Genomic DNA, 22287 nt, shown 5'->3' with positions numbered 1-22287 from the left:
ATGGTTCTTCTTGTGTTGTTCTCTTTGCTTTGGTTTTGGAGGTTGAGCCTTGGCCTTGTCCATAGAGGAGGTCACCTTGACATTGAGTTATTCCCCAGCCCCTGAATATTTTCAAGCAGCTAACAAATGCATATCTCGTTTGATATTTAGGTAATGTGTTTGGAATGATATACATAATTTGTAAATTGTATTTCTTCAGTGAACACCTGTATCTGAAGGATTAGTTCCTAGAAATGAGGTTCCTGAGTCAAAGGGATTCACTTCAGTAATTTGTGCAGATGCTGACACATCACTCTGCTGATCTTCACTACCTGAAGCTCAGTGGAGAGATACTTCCATCTATCTATTAATAATTCATACCAAATGACCTCCATCTATCTATGTAGAATTCACACCAAATGACCTCAATCTATCTATGCAGAATTCACACCTAATGATCTCCATCTATATATGCTGAGTTCACACCAAATGGCCTTCAGCTATCCATGCAGAATTCACATCAAATGACCTCCATCTATCTATATATAGTTCACACCAAATGACTTCCATCTATCTATGCAGAATTCATACTGAATGACCTCTGTCTATCTATGCAGAGTTCACACTGAATGTTGAAGGATTATGTGAGAGAAAATAAGAAGGTACCTGGGTCCTGCTCTCTTTGATCTGATCTTAGTATCAGACATAGGCTGCTCACTACCAGCTGTACTGTGTGAGACTATCCTTACCTGCATAAGCTTTTCTTACTTGATTAAAAAACATATACAAGGCATAAAACATACTAACAGCCATTTCAAACCTCCTTTTCTGAAGCAACATGGCTTCTTCAATCTTACTGAGCATGCCAACATTCAGCCAGGTGTCCTTCCCTGTGAATCAGGATAAATGGGCTAAGAACTGCATAACCAAGGGTCAGAAATTTTTGAAAATGCATTGTGAAGGAGTCATTCTTCAAAGAGAAAGATAAATATAAAGAAAGAACACAGTCAGTCCAGTAGAAGAAAAGAAAACAGAGCATCAGAAGGAGGACACTCTGAGCAGCTCTCAGCTCAGGGGGAGTTCTGTAGAGAAGCTCAGAGTTCTGAAGGTAGAGGACATGCTGGTGGTGCTTGTGGAGAAGAAATACCATGTAGCCACTGGCCCCTCCCATGGCACCCTGAAACACTGCATCTCTCAGGACCATAAGAAGGAGAAACATGCTGTTTATTTTCTGACTTACTTTTCTGAAATAACAGTATAAACCATTGTTACTCAATTGTAATGTATTTGTGACTCTGTTTCTGATGGAATGAAGGAGGTTCATGCTGATTAGTGAATTGAGAATCCAAAAGAAGAGCAGTGAAAGAATCATATGCCATGTGGATCTCAGTCTGAGTCTCCCCCACCAGGAATCTCTGGGGCTCATGATGATGGCCTGGACCACAGTGAGGAGACTGCTGGTGCAGATGGAGAGGCCTCGGGCCATCCTTTCCAGATAAACAATAATGTGACAGCCATCATCACCTAGGAAGTGTCTCAGACCTAAAGCTGCAATTGTTGTTGGCATGCTCTTGGAAAAAAGCATCATAATATTTGTGAAAGCCAAGTGCATGAGAATAAGGTGTATAGATTTCTTCCCAGAACCAACAAAAGCGCCTATGTGGTTCACAAAGACAGAAGCATTCACCACAGTGCCAAGTCCAGTTATAAGAAGGAATATTGTTATTTCACTAATATTCAAAACCATTTCTAACATTATAGAGTGTGAGAAAATGATATGTATCTGTAAAATATATTTAATATCATAGTGTCTTTCTGATATATAAAAGACAGCCCTGATGTGTAATGGAACAAATTTTCTATCTAAAGAATTCTGTTTTTTTTCTTGTTAGTCTTTATGAGACATCTTATACCTTAAGTGGAGTCTGTGGGAGAAGATAAAATATTTGAAATTACAAAACGTATTTATATTAGCAAATAGACTTCCATAATAGCAAAATTAAATTACATGTTCAGATGTTTACATATTCCATGTATTTTGAACCCCAACATGTGTTGAAATAAACTCAAATGCTCACCAACCTGAATGTCTCCTAGTGTTTACTATTTAATTTTGTTACCTCTGCTGTGAGTCTGTTCCCAACCTGGACATTCCCTTAACCTCCTCTCCTACACAGCTAGTCAACAGACACTTCTTTAAATAACTGTGACCACCCTGGCCATTCGCTCCTGTCATCTCATCTCTTGAAGAAGGGTGAGGCAGTATTACTGTGGATTCCCTGCAATCACATAGAGAGTTTCAGGTCAGCCACAGTCACATAACAAGACCCTGTCTGAACCCCACCCCAAGAAAACCCTAGAGCAGCCCCAAAAGCAAAATGAAAAACAATATGAAACAAAACAACCCTATCTTACAGCATCAACATTAGCATCTTTCAGAATGAGAGACCTTTCTTCTTCTGTAATTCTTTTTGTTTTGTTATTATGTGGTTTTTCTTTTAAAATGAATATAGAAAAGATCTGTGCTGTGGGATGGTCTTCCTTTATGATGTGAATGTGTGTTGTTATCATTGCTTAATAATAAGCTGCTCTATGGCAAAGCAGCTTCGAGGCAGGCGGGAAACCCAAGCAGAGATACATGGAGAAGAAAGTCGGGCCAGAGGAGATGCTGCGAGGTGCCTGGGGAAGCCAGAGTTAATGTAACAAAGGTGAAGTCATGAGACGTGTGGTGACACAGAGATGAACAGAAATGGGTTAATTTCAGATGTAAGAGCTAGCTAGTAAGAAGCTGAACCATAGACCAAACAGTTTGTGATTAATATGTAAGCATGTGAGTAATTATTTTATAAGTGGCTGTGGGACTGTGGGTGGAGAGATTTGTCCAGACCATGGGTCTGGGTGGGACCAACTTCCTCCTACAGACCTGTTTTATGTTCTGTCTCCAGTTACTGTATCTTTGATTCATTTATCTTTATACTTCACAGGTGTGTGCCTCTATGCCTGTCTTTTATCTTTTATCTCCAAGATCACTGGCAGCAAGAACTGCGTGAACATCCCAAGTCTGGGATGATGCAGCCTCATAAGTAGAAACACTCACGAAAGTACAGTCTTTCAGCCTCAGTTTCCTTGACTGCAAGATGAGAGATTACAATCTGTAGCCATGCATTAAACATAGCATGCTGGGATTTTAAATTCTCAGCTCATAGTGCAATAAAGCACCAGGCATGTCAGTAAGAACAGCTGTAACTAGTATGTTTAAATAAGAGTTGATTAAAACTTTAGTCAGACATCTAGAATCCTAAAAAACAAACAAACAAATTTAAGACTATTCCTCAGTACCCTCATGTCATTAACAAATATATTATGATTTTATGATTTTGGTCTAGTGTTTCCCATCTTCCCAGGATTCCTACCTTAATGTTAGTGAGAACCCAAAGCTCCAAATCAGATTTGGGGTAATCTTTGAAACACCTATTACAACACTTCCAGTAGTTTTTGAGCAACAATTTGAATAGTAGCAGGGTCAATAGGGAATTACCTTCCTAAACAGCTTTTGAATTATTGTTGGAAACTACTTAAAAGGGCGTGCTGTACATTGAGTTAGGTAACAACTCAGGCAGGCAACTGTTCCCATTTCAGACAGAAATTTTCGCAACTAACAATGGCAATAGTGCTTGATGCTTCAGAAAATAAGTATAATTTACAATGGATCATATTAACTCATAACCTGGCCAAGATAAAGAATAATTTTCAATACTAATTGTTAATAGGTTTCTCCATCATACTAATATATAATGATGAATTTGACTCAGAGGTACAGTATGTTATTTATAAGATTTGGGGAGACTTTGAGGATGAGTGCAGAAAAACATTTAAGATACATACACACAGACACAGACACACACATAATATATATATATATATATATATATATATATATTATATCTCTCTCTCTATTCTCTCTCTCTCTCTCTCTCTCTCTCTCTATATATATATATATATATATATATATATATATATATATATATATATATATACACCCCCTCTCCCCACACACTGAGCTCTCCAAAGGCACTGGCTCCTAAGCATGGAAGCCTGGCACTCAACCATTTTCCAGCCTGTGGTACATACCTGTGGAGATCAGGCTCGCCCAGCCCTATGCCTCACAGTCAAAGAAAAAGGAGCTGATGTGCTTCTGAGGGAAATTTTGCAGCTCCAGGGAGAGACATCAAAGAGTGTTCAGGTGTGCTCACTGCAGCGGCTGAGGTGGAGGACAGGCTCTGGGTGAGTCCTCTGGCCAAGTGAGCCTTCCAGGGCTGTGTTTGAACCTTCTGGATTCAGTCTTGTTTTCAACAACCTGTCACACTGGGCTTCAGTTTTCACAGCTCTCAGAGTGTAGGGGAGAAGGAAGCCCTGTGTGGAATCTCATCCCTGGGGTACATCTCTCTCTCCCTCCACAATTACTACATAGGTATCTTCTAGAAGCTCTTTCAGACTTAATTGGAGTTTAATTACTGTATGACGTGAACTATAGAAGTGATCCCTGGAAGTACAGTCTGGAGTTGAATTACTTTAGTGGACACACAGTGAGGAAGTGAACAGCAGCTAGGTTCCAAGTCTCTCTGCCTACGTCTCCAGGCTGTCTCTTCGCCGTCACAAAGTTCTGAAGCTGGGAATGAGAAGAGGAGTTGCCTTACAGGCACAGAAAAGGCAACGTCCTGTTCTTCCCCAGACCTGATCCACACCTGAGAGCAGGACAAGTGTCATCCATCTCTGGAGATTCCACTTCCTGAGAAAGTGTCAGATACACAGTTGGGAGCAAGAGGCTCTCCTTGCTGTGGGCACCTTGATGGTTCAAGGTCTTCCATGAGTGACTGTTTCCTTCTTTGTCCATTAAACAGCAAATGGGACCCCAAAACCCAGTGGAACTCCATGTGAAAGACTCATCCTGTCCTATAATGGCTGTTAGTACATATGGGAAGGTTATTGACTGATTTATTAGTGGAGGCAGGAAATTTACACAGGGAGCCAAATTACCAGGTGAATTTAGGATACTCTGTGTTTTACAAAATTATATGCCCCTTATTTGATATTGAGTTATAGTTTATCTGGAATGGTTTCTCTGTTGGCTTAGTACATTCTCACTAATGGCTGCCTGTCTTTCAAGCCGAGGTCAATACTGTCGCTACTTGGTGGAAATAAGTAGGTCTAGTTGGTCATGACTGGCTCCATCAAGATGGTGGTCTCCCTGCCTTCCATGTTTCAAGATGGGAGTTCTATACTACATCATCAAGGGGAAGGGCAGGGTAGCCACTCCACAGGACATGTGTATGATTGCTCATGAAAAAGACAAAGGAGCTCTGGCTAAGATGGTGGAAGCCATTGGGGCCAATGCCAGATATGAGGAGATCCATGATCATTGGAAAGGTGATGTCCTGGGTCCAAAAGCTCATCTCTAGTGACACAAGAGACCATACCTACTCTAACAAGGCCACATGCCCTAATTCTTTCAAATAATGCCACTACCTATGAGTCTATGGTGCACATTTTCATTCAAACTACCACAATGGGTGAGAGGTATACTTACCTGTGGGTATGAGCATAAATATTTAGAACATGGTTTAAAGCTTTATTGATTTAGGAAAGTGGCAGTAGTAGGTTTCTCTTCTACAATCTGTGACCTTTCCACCCATGGGATCTTAGCTAGCTTCATAGATAGGGCCAAGCATGAGTTTTCTCCTATTGAGCATCCATTAAATCCATTTAGACAGCTGTTGGTTATCCCCAAGATGCTGTTGGTTATCCCCAAGATGCTGTTGGTTATCCCCAAGATGCTGTTGGTTACCCAATATATATGTGCCTCTGTTGAGCCATTAGACATACTTTGCCAGGTCACCCATTGTGGTTTGTAGGCTTTACAGCTGAATAGTACTAGTGTTGCTTTTCTCCCTTAGCAGTACATCATCTTACAATACTATTAAGAGGTAGCTCTCAGGAAGGAGGCTTCCAGGTCAATTACCAGGTTGATTCCCCCAAGTATTTTATGTGAAGTTTGTGATATCTTCAGCAATAGGGTCTTGCCTTCAACTTCTGGGAGGTAACCAAGTAGCTGGAAATTTCTCCTGTTCTGCCTAGCCCAGCAGTCCATACAAATCTCTCCCACCTTCAGTCCCACAGCCATTTATAAACTAAATACTCAGAGGCTTATATTTTTTTATTTTTCTTTTTTATGTTTTTTTTGAGACAGGGTTTATCTGTGTAGCTTTGGTGCCTTTCCTGGAACTCACTCTGTAGTCCAGGCTGGCCTCGAACTCAGAGAGATCTGCCTACCTCTCTGACTCCTGAGTGCTGGGGTTAAAGGTGTGGGCCACCACCACCCGGCGTCAAAGCCTTATATTAACTACAAACTGTATGGCCTATGGCTTTGGCTTCTTGCTAGCTAGCTCTTTCATCTTAAATTAACCCATTCCTATTAATCTGCATGTTGCCATTTGGCTGTGGCATTACTGGTCTGCTGGCATCTTGTTACTCCTTTGGAGGCAGCTGTGGTCTCTCTTGACTCTACCCTTCTCTCTGTATCTCTGCTTGGATTTCCCACCTGGCTGTAAGCTTTCTTACAAGAGGGGGAAAATTATTCAATGGGAGCCACACATATTGACAGCATACAGAAAGGCATCCCACAGCAAAACAAGGATGATGGCTGTAGCCTATATTGTTCTGGGGTCTTTGGATACCCTTGACCAATAACTCAAAGAGCTGTTTCCTTTGCTAAGCACTAGGGTGGTTAGTCCATGGCTTCTGGGAGGATTATTATCCTCTGTGTGGGGTAACTCTATTCTCTCTCTCTCTCTCTCTCTCTCTCTCTCTCTCTCTCTCTCTGATGTATGTGTATATATATTTAAGTTAAGTGTGTGTGTATTTATATATAAACAACATGTATTTTAATGTAAGCTTATGAAGTTTCCCTATAGCGTTATTTATCTTACTCCCTTTTTATCTCTTTGTGTTACTTTCCATCATCCTCCCTTGTGTTTCTTTTTCAGAGAAAATTTACTTTTCAAGTGATCATTATGAATTTATCAAGTGACAGATGGAAATTTCCTAGATACTTCTGTATTTTACCTTAACTAAGCCATTGTTCACTTGGTATTTAGCAGATTTCTTCATAAGCCTTCTGATTCCAATGATCACCTAATCTATGTGGAATCCTTCAATGATCAACATTAAAAGGTTGTAAATGTTTGAAGATGGGGGAGAAAGATTGAGAGAGATTCAGAGTCAAATATTCTGGACCTGGTTTACACACTCATTAGCTAGCACTGTGAGAAGAGACTATGAACTTGTAAATACATTGATCATTTACTTTTAACAACTCACAATGTGCTTGTGTATGTGGGGACACGTGTATATGCAGGTGTCAGAACATCACTTTATACACTGTATAGTCTTAGTGGTCCACAGCCCTTGCACTGTGTCTGTGAGAAATTATTTAATGAGAATGGACAGGCCCCAACATTCTGATGAGCTCTGTGGTGGGGTTCTCCAGTTGACATAAAATCTCTAGCCAAACTAGATAGGGAACAAATGATGAGACCGAGTCACCATAGGGAAGGTTGCTATGGTCATGGAAACGACAGTGATCAGAACAGTTCAATGCAGAAAAACCTCTTGTGCTGATTGGCTAATCATGGTATTAGCCTAGAACTCCACCAGAATTCTATATGCTATATATAAGGGGAAATCACCAGATCTAGATTCATCTGACTTGAAACACTAGAACTGTTCATCAGCAGTTCCCAGATATGGTCAATGTTCAGTCTCAAAGCTCCTGCAAAAAGGGTGAAGCCAGATTCTCTTTCATAGATTGCCACCACAGATATGTGCTGTCAGTCAATGTTCCTTCTGGCACAAATGAACTGCACTCATTTACTAGGTTACTTTGTGGTGAGAAATGAACTTATACCTTTCAGATTTGATAGGACACTAGTCTAAACTGACATTAGTTTTTAGAAATTGTATTTTTAGATTTTACTTTTATTTTATATTTATGAGTATATATTTGCATGAGTGTCTGTACTATATGCATGCAGTGTCTGTGAAGTGAGCATCAGAGCCCCTGAGAATGGAGTTACAGATGGTTGTGAGCTGCCCTGTGGGTGCAGGGCATTGAAACGGGGTCCTAGTGCCCTTAACCTCTGAGACATCTCTCCAGCCCCTACACTAGTTTTTAGAGGTGTAAAATGTCACTGTGCCCCACAAATTTGAGTAGAGGTTCCATAAGGAAAAGTGATCAATGCAAAATCTGAATAACATTCACTGTGCCCTGTGAAAACTCCAGTGTCATTTGAGAATCCAGGTTTCTTCACAAGAAGAGTCTTGTTTCTCTTAGGTTAATTTATTGTTTTAATATTTAGCAATTTATGATGTGCCTGGGTGTGAATTTACTCACTTACTGCTGAAGCCTTGCATTCTCTCTCTCTCTCTCTCTCTCTCTCTCTCTCTCTCTCTCTTTCTGCATGTAAATATGGAGGTTGATATCTGGTGTCATCTTCCACTGTAACTCTCCACATTATCATTATTATCATTATTTTTTGGTTCGTGTGTGTGTGTGTGTGTGTGTGTGTGTGTGTGTGTGTGTGTGTGTGTGATGCACATGGAGGTCAGAGGGGAACTTAAGGGAGTCAGTTCTCTCCTTACACTATATGGGTCCCAAGGACCGAATCTGTTTCATCAGGCTTAGTGGTAAGTTCCCTTACCTGGTGAGCTGACTCATCTGCCCTCTACATCCTATCTTTTGAGACAGGGTCTGTATCAGAGCTCCTAGACTGGGTAGACTGGATGCCAGTGAGCTGCCCGGATCTGTCTTTCTCCACCTTTCAGGCCACTGTGCATGGCTTATTTTATTACATGGTCCTAGGGATCTGAACTCAGGTTCTCATAATGCACAGCCAGCACATTACTGATAGTCATCTTCCCAGCTCTGCCTCCACCTCCTTCTCCTCTTCCTCCTTTATCCTCACCCTCCCCTTACCCCTTTCTTAACCCCCTGAGTCCTGAGATTGCAGGCATGCACACCACACCTGGCAAAACGCCTTGATCTGAAGGAACCAGATTTCAAACAAGCACTTTCTAAATCAGTCTTTGAGAGCTGACTCAAGAGGAAGTGATGTAAGATTCTGGGGATGGGGTGCAGAGCAATGTGTTGCATCTGAATTTGGAGAGAAGGTTGCTGAGCATTAAGAGTAGACAGGAGATGCATGACCATTGACACAGCGTGAGAAAGGACAGACTGGAATTTGAGTTGTGTTCACTCTCTTCTCTTCATAGATTTTGATGCCAGTAAAATAAAATATAAAAACAAATCCTGCAGTGATGATTGCCTACAAAACCTTTCATAATGCTTGAATAAATGATAATTGAAGAAAAGTTTTGAAATATAAGATAAGTAATATTTCTACATTCACACTGCAAGCTAACATTTATGCTAGAAAGCCAAGCTATTTAAGGAACTATAGCATAAATTATAACAGAAATTGCTAACATTTCTTTGTGCAACCAAGTACAAAATAAATATATATTCACCATTGTAAAATAGAACCATGATGTTTACAGGGGTTCTTGCCAGAGGTGACAGAAATTTTATTTTCAAATAGTGTACAAATCTGTCTCTAACAATTCTAGAGTTCAAAAATAATATAATAAGTTAACTATCAGTAAGTATTTTTCATAATGGGCTCATTCAATATCTGATAGCTTGACCCATATTCTCTACCCAGTACCTTATTGTGTGGATCCAATAGCAGAAATTGTCAATTAAATTAAAGTAGAATGAGATCCTTATGCAGTTCTTTCATGACAGAGAGATGAATAGTGTTGTGGAGAGTTAGGGTACAACAAAGGGCAGCTACCAACAAGTCCTGTCGGCTTGCAAACACATTTATTTATCAATATTGAAGAAGAATTCACATTTTTATGAATACAGCGATTACAGGGGATATAGAATGGCACTTTACTGTACATATATTACCTGGTTATACAGTCTATGATCTCTGTTACTGCAGACACTCTTCATGCATCGATTAAGTGTTTCCAAGAATTTCAGTTCCGTGATTGGTGTCAATGGATTCTACTGACTGAAATTTCACAGTACATATCATTCTAGATAAAGGTGTCTTGATTCTTTACAATTACTTCACAATTCCATAAGATCTTCTCTGTGGCTGGATAATTAACCTGATTTCAAGCAGCCCAAAATAGACTTTTTGTGGTTAAATTATTGTGTTTAGGAAACAACAATTCTATAATGTATAACATTTTCCCCCAATGAAATTCTCAAAGAACAAATCTACCTGTAGCTATAGATCTAAGATAAGAAATTCCTAGCTAAAAGAGAGATAGGCCAGTTCTTTTGATAAAATTTACCTAATTTGTCCTCACACATCCCACTCCTGGACTCAGTGCTGAGAAAATTATTTTCATAATCTGAAGTTAAAGGCACTTCTCCAGGGTGCCTAGCTGTAGAAAATATGCATATCATTGTGATTTGCTTCGATCTCTCTTAAGTCAAGGCTGTAAGTTACTAAGATTACTGTCTATGAATTAAAACATCTTTAAAGTGTGTTGGTTGGATTTCTTTTATGCTTATTAAACAGATAAACGAGAGGGACATTGTCTCAATTTCTTCCACTGAGCATGCCAGCACTCAGCTGGAAGTCCATCCCTGTGAATCAGCACAAGGGGGCTGAAGATTGCATAACCCAGGACCAGAAATTCCCGAGTAATTATTATCTCAGAATTGTTCCCTGAAGAAAGACTTAAAAATAGAGAAAAAGCACAGTCAGTCCAGTAGAAGAAAAGAAAACAGAGCATCAGAAGGAGGACACTCTGAGCAGCTCTCAGCTCAGGGGGAGTTCTGTAGAGAAGCTCAGAGTTCTGAAGGTAGAGGACATGCTGGTGGTGCTTGTGCAGAAGAAATACCATGTAGCCACTGGCCCCTCCCATGGCACCCTGAAACACAGCATCTCTCAGGACCATGAGAGGGAGAACAATCCATTTTATTATCTGACTTTCTAGCATAAAATAACAATAATTATAGTCATTTTTAAGCTGTGATACATTCAGGTTAATATTTGTGATGGAGTGGATTAGGTTCACACTTATTAAAGCATTGAGTATCCAAAAGAATGAAAAGAATGGAAGGATGTGCCATGCAGACTTTGGTCTGAGCCTCCTCCACCCAGATGCTCTGGGACTGATGGTGATGGCCTGGACCACAGTGAGGAGACTGCTGGTGCAGATGGAGAGGCCACGGGCCACTCTCTCCAGGTAAACAATGATCTTACAGCCTATGTCATCTAGGAAGTTTCTCAACCCAAAAGCTGCTATTGTCTTTGGCAATCCTTTTACAAGGAGGATAATGATGTTTGTAAAAGCCAAGTGGATGAGAATAAGGTGTATGGGTTTCCTCTCAGGGCCTCCCCACCAACTGAACATATAATTCACAGAAACAGAAGCATTCCCCAGAGTGCCAAGCACAGTCATAAAGAGGAAAACTATTTCCTTAATAAACTTCAGAACCATTTCTTCCTTCTTAGTTAGAAAAGCTTATTTCCAGGCTGCAAATTTTCAAAAAAACATCAGTAATGTTAGACATGGATCAGAAAACACATTTTCCACAATGACATTTTCTAGTGTGCAAGAGGCATCCATGGATACAGGTAATGTATGTAGATTAGATCCTTGAAATGCCTCTTTTTCCCCACTGTGGACTCTGGGATATTGTGTGTGCTCTGACAGGTGAGTTTGGGAACTGCTATTCAAAATCTAAAGTTTCAAAGGAGATTTTGATTTTTGAGCTGTGCACTAGCAAAGTTGACTTGGTCAAGTGTGTGTGAGTGTGAGTGTGAGTGTGAGTGTGTGTGTGTGTGTGTGTGTGTGTGTCTGTCTGTCTGTCTGTCTGTCTGTGTCTCTCTTTCTGTCTGTATGTCTTCATACCTGGATTTTCCTAGTTAACTCTCAGCATAGCTGAATTGAATTCCAGCTTCTCCAACCAACATTTCTTCTATTTCTCATTCGATTTCATAATATTTCCCCACCCGACTCCCAAAGCCTGAGGCTCATGCTGAATCTGTGTGCCTTCCCCACATCACCTCACAGACACTGGGAATCCCTGCTGGGTCAACACCTGTAACACATCTCAGATTTAGTAACCTTACCCTCCACACTCTCTCCTGCTTTGTCTGATATTCCTTTCTTATCTGCATCTTGATTAGTAGAACTACATCCAGGTTTGCATTTGGCTTCAAAGCTTTATAATTTGGATTTCTCCATTTAAATTTTTGACATTAATTATTCTGTGATTTCACTCCATATAAATGATTATGATAAAAAAAATAGTCCTCAGTTCAAAGTCATATTGAATAACGTTTCCAGATAGGGTCCAACAATTAAAGCTGAATCATCAAAAGACATCCTGAAAAGAAATTCTTCGTTAAAAAGTCATGTTACTACCCTATTGTAATTAGAAAGACCATGGAGAGGAATCGTGGGACACTTCCTAGGAGAGTGGGTAGCAGAGGGCTGTGATCTCGGTGGATGTCTTCAGGGAATCTGTGAGCCCCAATGAGCAACCTCAGGGCATCTAAAATAGTTTGGTATAGCTCTGGACCAGGGGATGATGATGAGGTGGATGGGGGAAGGGGATTAATGAAGTATTATATGCTACTATGAAATGAATGAAGTTTTTAGTCTTCAGTATTGGCTGCATACAGTACCATAGGTTGGGCGCACTGTGCTGATTCTTCTCCCACCTGTTTATCCGGCAGGCTGCTTTGTTCTGCATTGGTGTGAGCTGATTCCAGAACCTTAGATCTCGGCAGGATGTGATTCTTCTCGTTCAGGAGCTCCGCTCTCATTTCTCAGGTACTCATGGTAAGCTGTGGGCACCTTTTCTAGAACGAGAGGAAACTGGATGTTTCAGTGGCTCCACGGGTTTGTGTGTTCTGGTACTTGGAAGGCCCCTGTTCCCTTTGCTCCCTCCTGTTAAACTCACAGGATCCCTTTAATGTCTGTGTCTTGGTGATGTCACCTGTGACCTGCGTGAACATAGCCTTGTGTGTTCATGTTGTCTAATGGCTCTAGGAATGCCAGTTATGACCTTTCAACGGCTCCTCCAACAACGGGGTAATTAACTCCTGTTCTATTGCACCCTAGAATTCACAATGCCTTCCTATATGTCTGCACATAATGAAACATGCTCCAGACATTAATAGCAGGCATGTCAGCGTCACTACATTCATTACTACACTTGGAATAATAATTAACTGTTTACCTAGAGATTGGAATCTGTCGAAATCCCTGCAATCCTTTCACCTCTAGTCCCAATGGAAAATATAAAATGTTTTCACTTGTTTATTGACTAAGGATTCTACTTTCTAACTCTTTTCTTTTTTCCCCCCAACGGACTAGGGATTCTACTCTCTAACACTTTTTTTCCCTTCAAACTTTAAAGCTCTGAGTTCTGTTTGAAGCCAGTTTCTGGGACATCTCAAACGTGATTTATCTTTTTATATGAAGAATCACAGGGAAGAAGAGATGGCTCATCTCTTAGATTATCTTGTGAAATGTTTGAGGAGACATGATTTCTATTAACACAGTCAAAGAATACCACGTCCTGTATAACCTCAGAACATTGAGGTGCATTAGTAATTTCTTCCATGCCAATAAATATAAGATTATTGCTCCATTTCCTCAGCACTGGGAATAAACTAAGGCGAGCTGTTTCAGGATATACTAATTCACAGCTTGTATCCTTTACAGCAGGGATTCTCAAGATGGTAATGGTAACTGCTACTCTAGTGGTTTATACTTCTCCACACCTTCCAGGCATACAACGATTAAAATTGATTTACACGTGTGTGCGATATCATGTGACAGAATCAAGAAACTTTAACAAAAACCTTCCAGTTTATTATAAGTGTGTTTAGGACCTACCAACACATTGTAAAAGAAAACATTTGCCAATATTTGAAATATGGAAATGCATCAAATTGAAAAGTACAAATTTTATAGTCACCAATGGTGATAACATGTTAAAATCATTATGATAGTCAATCTGGAGATTGAAAAACAACAACATTTTGTTTTAGCTTTCTCTCTCTCTCTCTCTCTCTCTCTCTCTCTCTCTCTCTTTTCTTTCAGATAAGGTCTTCTTATGTAACAGGCTGGTCTTCAGCATGTAATCTTTCTGATTCATTTTCCTAGTGCTGATATAGTAGGAGTGTAATATTCTGCCTGTCTCAAGGTTTTTGTTTTGTTTTGTTTTAGTTTGTTTTGAACCAATTTATGTGTATGGGTGTTTTGTCTGCATGTATGTATGTGCACTACATGCTTGCCTGGTGTCAGTGGAGGCCAGAAGAAGACAACAGATCTCCTAGAACTATAGATTCAGATGATTGTGAGATATTGTGTGGGTGCTGGGACAAACCCAGGTTCTGTGGAGACAGCAGCAAGTGCTTTTAACCACTGAGTCATCTTTCCAGTACCTGTCTCTAGGTTTTGATACACTCTTGAAACTTTTATACATGTTATGGCTTCCTTTTAAGAAAAGGCAAGGAGATAACCACAGGCAAAGACCCAACCAGAGCTCTGTCATGATCCTCCAGCCTGACGATGGCTAGCGATGTCTCAGCATTTCTGTTCCATTTCTCTGTCTCTTTCTCGAGTCAGGGACCAGCCTCCTCAGGGTCAGGAGGAAAGCAGAGGTCCTGAGGATCTCAGAGCCTGTCAACTGCTCCCTGGCTTAGTCAAAGAGAGAGATTTCTGCTTTAGTGAAACTCTCCCTGCACAGCTGAGGGGTTGAAGATCTCACCTCCATGAACTCACCTGGACCTCTGTGGTGCAGACAGACAGCCTCTGGAGCAGCTCTGGGAAGGTGACACTTGCCGGGTCCTATTTGTACTGTCAGGGTTTGTGGGGCTCTTGGCTGCCATCAGTAGTGCAGACTTCAAGTTTCATGTTGTCACAGTGTAGGGGAAGGAAGGCCTCTGCAGGGCCCCAGTCCCTGAAGTACAGCTTCCCCCTCTCTCCACAATTACTACATCTGTTTTCCTCAGAAGTTATTTCAAGTTTAATTAGGGCTTAATGATTTTGAGAGGAAGGATGTGAGGTGAGAAAATGAACAAGTAACTAAGTTTCTTTGTACAGAGCTCCCCGCATCTCCAGACTGTTTCACCTTCCCAAAGAGACAAGCTATGATCTGGCAGGGGACCGGCTTCTGACTCACAGGTGAAGTCACTTGCTTCTCTTTCTTAAATCCCTCCTTACACAGGAATAGAATAAATGATGCTCAGCACTGGGAATTCTGCTTATTGAGCAAGTTCCAAACGTGGACCAGGATGAGTTTAGAGTCCCTTTTTCTCCCTGTACCATTGGTAGTTAAGTGTTTGCTGTAATTGATTGTTTCATTCCTGCACTTTAAATATCACATGAGACTTGAAATATAAATGCCTCCCCAACCTCGACTTTATTCCAAAAACAACGTTCACTTGTTATAAAACGTCAAGGACACTTCAAAAACTCACGTGTGTCCAAGAGTGGTCCTTCTGTGTACTTTGCAAACTAGTATCCTGGAGACCTTCCTATCCCAAATGCAAAATGATATGAACAAATGTGGGTGTAGGCTGATTGTAGAAGTGATGACATCATCATTTTGTTCTTGAGGAGAAAGCACCACTGGGTTTCCTTGGGAGATGAGTTCGTGGTCACTCATCTCTTTGTGCCCTGTGTGGTGGTGTCTCTACACATGTGGTTGAAGCTGACATATAATAGAAATCAGAAATGCTTCTGCTGTAAATGAAACAACAGCTTTTGATGAAGCCAGGATTTCCGTCCTCTCTATTGAGTGGGGAAATCCAGGTGCAGAGAAACTCACTTGTGCACTACATATGTCAGGGGGGACAGAAGTTGAAAAATAAAATAATTATCTCTGTCCATCAAGGAGCACTTTCCTCTGTTCTCTCTGTTAATTTGTTTAGAAAGTTTCTAAGTGTCTTCTTTACCTTTGAAGTATAAAGAAAAATAAAGCAATTTAAAGCTTGTAAGATATTGACTGATTTATTCAATAAAAGGTAAGAAAATATCAAAAAGAGAGTCAGTCCTTCATGGTGCTTCCATCTGGGATGAGTTCTGTAGAAAAAATTAGTCACCTATAGGCAGAGGACATTCTGGTGGTATTCTTGGAGCAGAAATACTGTGTAGCCAATGGGCCAGCCCTGATGCCCTGCAACAGGCCATCTCTCAGAATTATTACAATGAAAACAATCCATTTTATTTTGCAGCTTTGTGACAGAAAGAAATCATTACCACTTTTATTAATCTCATACTACTGGTTTATTTTATTTTCACATTTAAGGTCCTATCTTGCCAGAGCATCCATTTCTTCTCAATAGACTGTTAGCAACTCTATAATTTTGAGCCTTATTTTCTTACTTACTTAAGTGTTCGTCAATTTCTGCATCAGCAGACATAGAGAGTGGTCAACAAAGAAAAAGTCATGTGCTGGGGAATAATTCTATAGTCATGGTGTTTGTCTAGTTTTGTTATGAAAAACACACGAGGCAAGCTAACTTCATAAAGAATAGTTTATTTTGAGTTCAATGACATGGTTCTCACCATTATCTCTAACAACTTAAATAAGTGCATTGGTCTGGATGACATGAAGCTCATGAACATTCCAGAACTGAAAAATAGATGTTTGAACATCAGTCATCTAGAAGGCATAAGAGACTCCAGACTCCACAAATGGTTCCGCAGTATAAAGGATAGAGTCCTTTGTCAAATATCTGCATGATGGCATTCACCACGACTGCCTCTCCCACTCCAGAAATTTTCCATAATATAAAGCCTTTGCTGCAAATATGTACTGATTCCTGTTGTTGTCTTCAGAAAGGTGTTACCAGGATGCAGATTTTCCTTTTGAAAAGTGGAAATGGTTCCGATACTCGTCAGTGAAGCACTTGTCTTTTCCTAATGGCACTTGGCATGGTGGGGAGCATTTGTGTATTGTGGATCACAGATCCACACGGGATCCCCAGGAAGGAATGTATACACAGCATCTCATGAATGTGACTTTGGCAGCTTAAATGCCCCTTTTCAAAAGAATGCAACCAAGCACCATCACCTTTTCTACATGCTATAGGATTGCTGTTTGCCTGTTTGTGAGAGGGTCCTGGGCCTCAGTCTGTACCAGCCTGTACTTCTATTCACATCTTATACTAAAAGATCATTGCTTAATTTCTGATCATTATAATAGTGTATGTGTGTTAGTAAAATAAGAGGACAGTATTACATAAAATACAACATCCTTAACTCTAAGACTATATCAACTCTAAATCTTAAGATAAAATGGACTTTATTTTAAACTAGCTCCATTACAACATAATCAGCCCCACAAGAAGACATAAGAAATATGATTGGCAGAATGTTGATGATTATAAACCTCACTATCAGCATTATTTCTAGCTTTGAGTTCTTGAAGTGACTACCCACTGCAGAAAAGAAGCTTCCGTGACTAAACCTATGGCAGCACTAACTAGGGGTATAATCAAGTATTTACAATGGATTTGACAGGCCCATCATGTCTAGTTAGCAAAATTACAGCTGCAGTCTCCCCACTAGTGCTATGAGCACACTACCCTCACCATAGGCTTTAGACTAGCTGTATGGTATCAGATATGGATTCCCTTCTGTTTATTGGGTTTCAGATCCAGGCAGAAAGCATCTGGTTGTTTCCCCATCAGCCATGCCTTTATTGCAACAGTTGAGTCCTGTGTGTCATGTTGGTGGTCCAGCGTGCTTGGTCCACAGAGAAGGACACATGGTGCTGGAGAAACTGGGGACATATGTGTAGAGGATGTATACTAGACTGTTTATATCATCCTCCCACAAACCAACTCCAAAGACCTCAATGCGAGATAGAGAATTAAGAAATTATTTGAGGAAATGCAAAAATGTAAACAAAACAAAACAAAACACAAACAACTTCAAGATATAGACAAGAGCATCTCACCATGACTCCAGTTGCTCAGTAAAGTAGCAAGTGATTGACAGAAGGGACCCCACAAATCAAAACTTCTGTACCTGAATGAAAATATTTAGTGCAGTAAAGAGACAGCCTACAGAATGGAGACACGCTTTCTGAGCTGCGCACCTGACCCTTTCACCTGTTTAGAGGGAGCACTCCTTAGAGAGAGCCAAAACTCTCTGCTGCCAGCCCCACCTCTGTAGATCTGCTTTTCCTGAGCTGCCATCAAGTTTTCCACGGAAGACTGAGTCCTGTGTGCCAGAAGTGTCTTCAGCTGTGAGGCACTCCCTCCTGTGTCTCCTCTGTCTTGGTATCCATGCCATCCCAGGAACACACCGCACTGGGCACTGGGGGAGGCCTCAGCCACTGCTGCTGTCTGTTTGATGGGGGAGATGTCTGTTGTGCAACTCGGCTTGGTGCCATCACTGTCCTCTCTATCACCCGGGGAGGAGCTGTTCTTCAGAGAGGTCTTCAAGCCACACTTCACACCCTTACCTCTCTTGTTTTCCTCTTTCCCTTTTAGCTCCTTCAAAAGAACCTACTCAAAGACTCACACATGCATGTTACCCGTGGTCACCAGCTCGTTCCCTTTGGGCACCTTTCTGGTGGCTGTCATAACTTTCTTGACATCATTGTCTCCAGCCAAGATCCAGGTCTGCATTGAAACCAATTGAAACCAACTACCTGACCAGTGCATTGGGTGTGTGGGTTGGTGGGCTGGGAAACACACCTGATGGGTCTGCCTGGGCTCCGTGGCCATGACCCTTCCATGTTACCACGCTCCGAGGTCTTCAATGTGTCTGGATTTACCTTAGGTCATTTATTCTTACTTTTTTTTTTTTTTTTCACTTTTGAAGCAAGTAACAGCAAATAACCACTATCTGAAATTATTATATGGCAGGGAGTTCGCTTCTCTCACTGGTGACCTCTATTTCGTCCCACAAGCTGATCCCATATAAAGGATATTTCCTTGTGACAGGGTGGCATTTAGTATTAACAAACCCTGACTGGAGTGCTTGCTCAGTGGTTAAAGTGCTTGGCTTCCAAGTGTGAGTGCCAATTCATTTAAAAGCCTGGTGGGGTGGCAGCCTGCCTGTAATTCCAGCCTCAGAAGCCAGGGGCCGGCTAGCGCTAGAGGAAGCTGTATAGTGAGATGAATTATTTTGATGAGCTCAGTATTTGCCTGAAAATGATGATTCCTGACACCAACCGCAGACTCATGCATACAGGTGAGTACAAATGTGCATGTGTACAACTTCACACACACACACCGGTGTCCATTCACTTATAAGCATGGACACACATTCCAAACATGCACAAACACACACATGAAAAATGGAAACTGCAAAGAATTTCATGAGGCCACTGTTTCTTTAAGGAAATTAGGAAACAAACTGACAAAGGTATTAACCAGGTACTTGTAGCTGGAGGGCCCATGGTATGTTAAAAAAAAAAAAAAATCCACAAAGGCAGTGAGGGCTAGACTATATCTGTGGGGAAAGATAAGGAAACACACAGGCTTTCTGATGATAACTTTCTCTTACTTCATCTTGAAAAAGAATCCTCTCTGAAAAATCTCTCTTGCTTTCTCTCTCTCTTGCCTACTCATGTTCTTTCCTCAGCTCCTTCTATATACACACTCCAACACACACACACACACACACACACACACACACACACACACACACTCTCTTCCTTCTCTTTCTCATAGCCAAATTCTGGACAATTATATGTTACATTTTCAGGGTTCGACCCATCCTCATGACACATGATAGGTCACATAGTTTTTCTCAGGGCTCATGCGGACTGGCCAATGAGTAACACTTGGCCAAGCAGGTAGCCTGAGTGGTTAGCATTCCCAGACAGAGAATGACACAGAAATTCAGGACTTAACAATAAGAGTAGTTGCCTAACCCTTGAGTGCTTGGGTACGTGTGGAAAGAGAATTACTGCAGAGGGTTGTAGCTACCAAAGTTGCTTCAGTTGTGACCTCAGTTTAGTGATAAACACCTGGAACTTAGGTTTGTGAATTCTCTGCAGGGGCAGTCAGTCTGTTTTGAAATTGTTCTGAAATCTAAAATTAACTGTCTTTGTGACTGAGAATTCTGTTGCTTTCCTGTGTAAGTTATAAAAAAATTCTAATATTATTTCTAATCATCAGAATTATGCAACTTATATAAAAATCGTCCTCCTGACCATCCAAAGTTATATGTGTGTGCCCAAAAGATGAAATATTTTCTTGAGATAAACACACAAGCAATAGGGAAATAGCCAAATGGTAATTCCTTGGGTATATCAATATTCTGAAGTTCAAAGGAGGGGACATGTCTCTCTCTAAAGTATCTGCTCTCCTCACATGCTTTCCCTGTTCTCATGCTCATGGCTCCTGGGAGAGCCTATGACAAGGAGGTGGTGCTGGGTAAGCTCCCTTACGTGATAACTACTGAAGCTAAGCAGGGGTACAGACGTGGGCAACCATTAGCTGCTCTTTATTTAAAGAGACCTAGTGCAAAGCAGGGGATAACTGTTTCTACTGTATAGTACACTGGGAATTTGCTAAGAGAATTTTCAAGTGTGTTCACTAAACCCACCAAATAATAGTCCAGAGTAAGTGGATAAGTGATTTTAGCTTTTCCAAGGGAATCATGGGTACATTTCTTGAAGATTAGTTATATATCACCTTTAGTTTTAAAGATGTAAGAGAAAATGTAGACAATATACAAATCTGGATAGAAATGCTGGGTTAGGAACAGATGTGTCATTCTGTTCACACTGTCCACTTGTAATATAGTTACAACCTGTAACTATAATTGCTGTAGAGAAACAGCCCTCCTCCCTAGCCATACATCTACTTTATAATACTCTGAAAGTGGTTTTTAACCTAGTTAGACTTTATTAAAACCCTAGTTTACCTTAAAAAGAGCAGTATTTTACAGACCCCCGGCCTTTCTCTTGCTGTGCTCTGGAGTTTCAACTCTTGGACCTGGGAGAGACCAGGAGGGAACGAGCTTCCTTCCTGCCAGGTGCTGGTTTGATACTGAGCTGCAGGGCGTTGGTTCGGCTCCACTTCTTTGGGAACTGTGGAGGTGTTTCCATTTCTCTTCCTGCAGGAACTGTAGTGAGCTGATGGCCAGCTTTGGTGACCAGCCTCGCTGCCCTCCGGGCTGTGCACACACTGCAGGAATCAAAGCTTCCAGGGGAAGTCTACAGCACAGGATTCTGAAGGGCTCGGGGTCGGGGTGCTTTCTGGACCTTCCACTTCCTCTTTGGCTAGAGGCTGTGGAGTTCTCACAGCCACCAGTGTCCTTCTGCTTTGCAAGGCTCTACCCCTTGACCTTCACCAAGCAGATCTCCAGTGTGTCCTCAGTTCCCTAGTCTCCTAGTCCACAGCTCAGCAGCGTGTATTCCTCTGTGCCTGCGCAGCATAGGGGGCAAAGGAGCCTGGGATTCCAGGCAAAGTAGTTTAGCAGACCCTAGATGTTCAGTTTAAATCATTGTGAGTGACAGGGAGCAAGAGGTGGAAACTCCAGCGTTAACAATCTGTTAGTGAGATATTTACACATCAGTCAGTGAGGCTTTGGCCTGGAACATGGTCTACAGACCCGTGATGGCATCGTTTGAGAGAACCAGGTGGCCAGAGCCTCTTGTGGTGATTATTTAAGAACTAACAAGATTAGAATTGTCCCGCATTGACATCACGAGTTTCCTAGCCATTTTGGAACCTGACAACATCAAACAGCTGGTGACCAAACCTGCTGGACTGTGATGACATCCCTTGTCTCTCTGTCATCCTCACTGCTGTACAAATTACCCCAGAAAGGGGTCACCTCCTCCTCTGCACCTACACTGTCTTGCTTTCTTCCTCTGGCTTTGAAGAGGAAAATTGGTGATTCTGACAGAAGCGTTGCCTCCAGCGTTTTTCCCAATGCTAATGAGAAGCTAAAAGTCACACGATAGGGACAGTTAATGGAAAGATAGTAACAACCTACTTCCCACCTGCCTAGAAGCCCTAAACTACTCTTAAGTGGCTGAGTACTAGTTATCTTAGGGTTTCTATTGCTGTGAAGAGACACCATGACCAGGGCAACTCTTATAAGGGAAAACATTTAATCGAGGTGGCTTACAGCTTCAGAGGTTTAGTCCATTATCTTCATGGTGCTGGAAATTGGTGGTGTTCAGGCAGACATGGTGCTGGAGAAGGAACTGAGGGTTCTGTATCTTAATCC

The 22287-nt window shown here is 41.3% G+C and overlaps 2 protein-coding genes across 2 annotated transcripts; both read right to left on the bottom strand.

The window, feature by feature from the left end:
• Positions 1-832: 832 nt before the first annotated feature.
• Positions 833-1732, bottom strand: LOC118583706 (vomeronasal type-1 receptor 51-like). Its single transcript, XM_036187308.1, has one exon. The coding sequence runs from the start codon at positions 1724-1726 to the stop codon at positions 833-835; it is 894 nt and encodes a 297-aa protein (XP_036043201.1). The 5' UTR covers positions 1727-1732.
• An 8891-nt stretch (positions 1733-10623) lies between these two features.
• LOC118583716 (vomeronasal type-1 receptor 4-like) lies at positions 10624-11690 on the bottom strand. The gene has a single exon (XM_036187318.1). The coding sequence runs from the start codon at positions 11557-11559 to the stop codon at positions 10624-10626; it is 936 nt and encodes a 311-aa protein (XP_036043211.1). The 5' UTR covers positions 11560-11690.
• Between the last annotated feature and the right edge of the window lie 10597 nt (positions 11691-22287).

The sequence above is a fragment of the Onychomys torridus genome, chromosome 5, assembly GCF_903995425.1.
Source record: "Onychomys torridus chromosome 5, mOncTor1.1, whole genome shotgun sequence".
NCBI classification, from domain to species: domain Eukaryota; kingdom Metazoa; phylum Chordata; class Mammalia; order Rodentia; family Cricetidae; genus Onychomys; species Onychomys torridus.
This window is presented reverse-complemented; position numbering and strand designations above follow the sequence as displayed.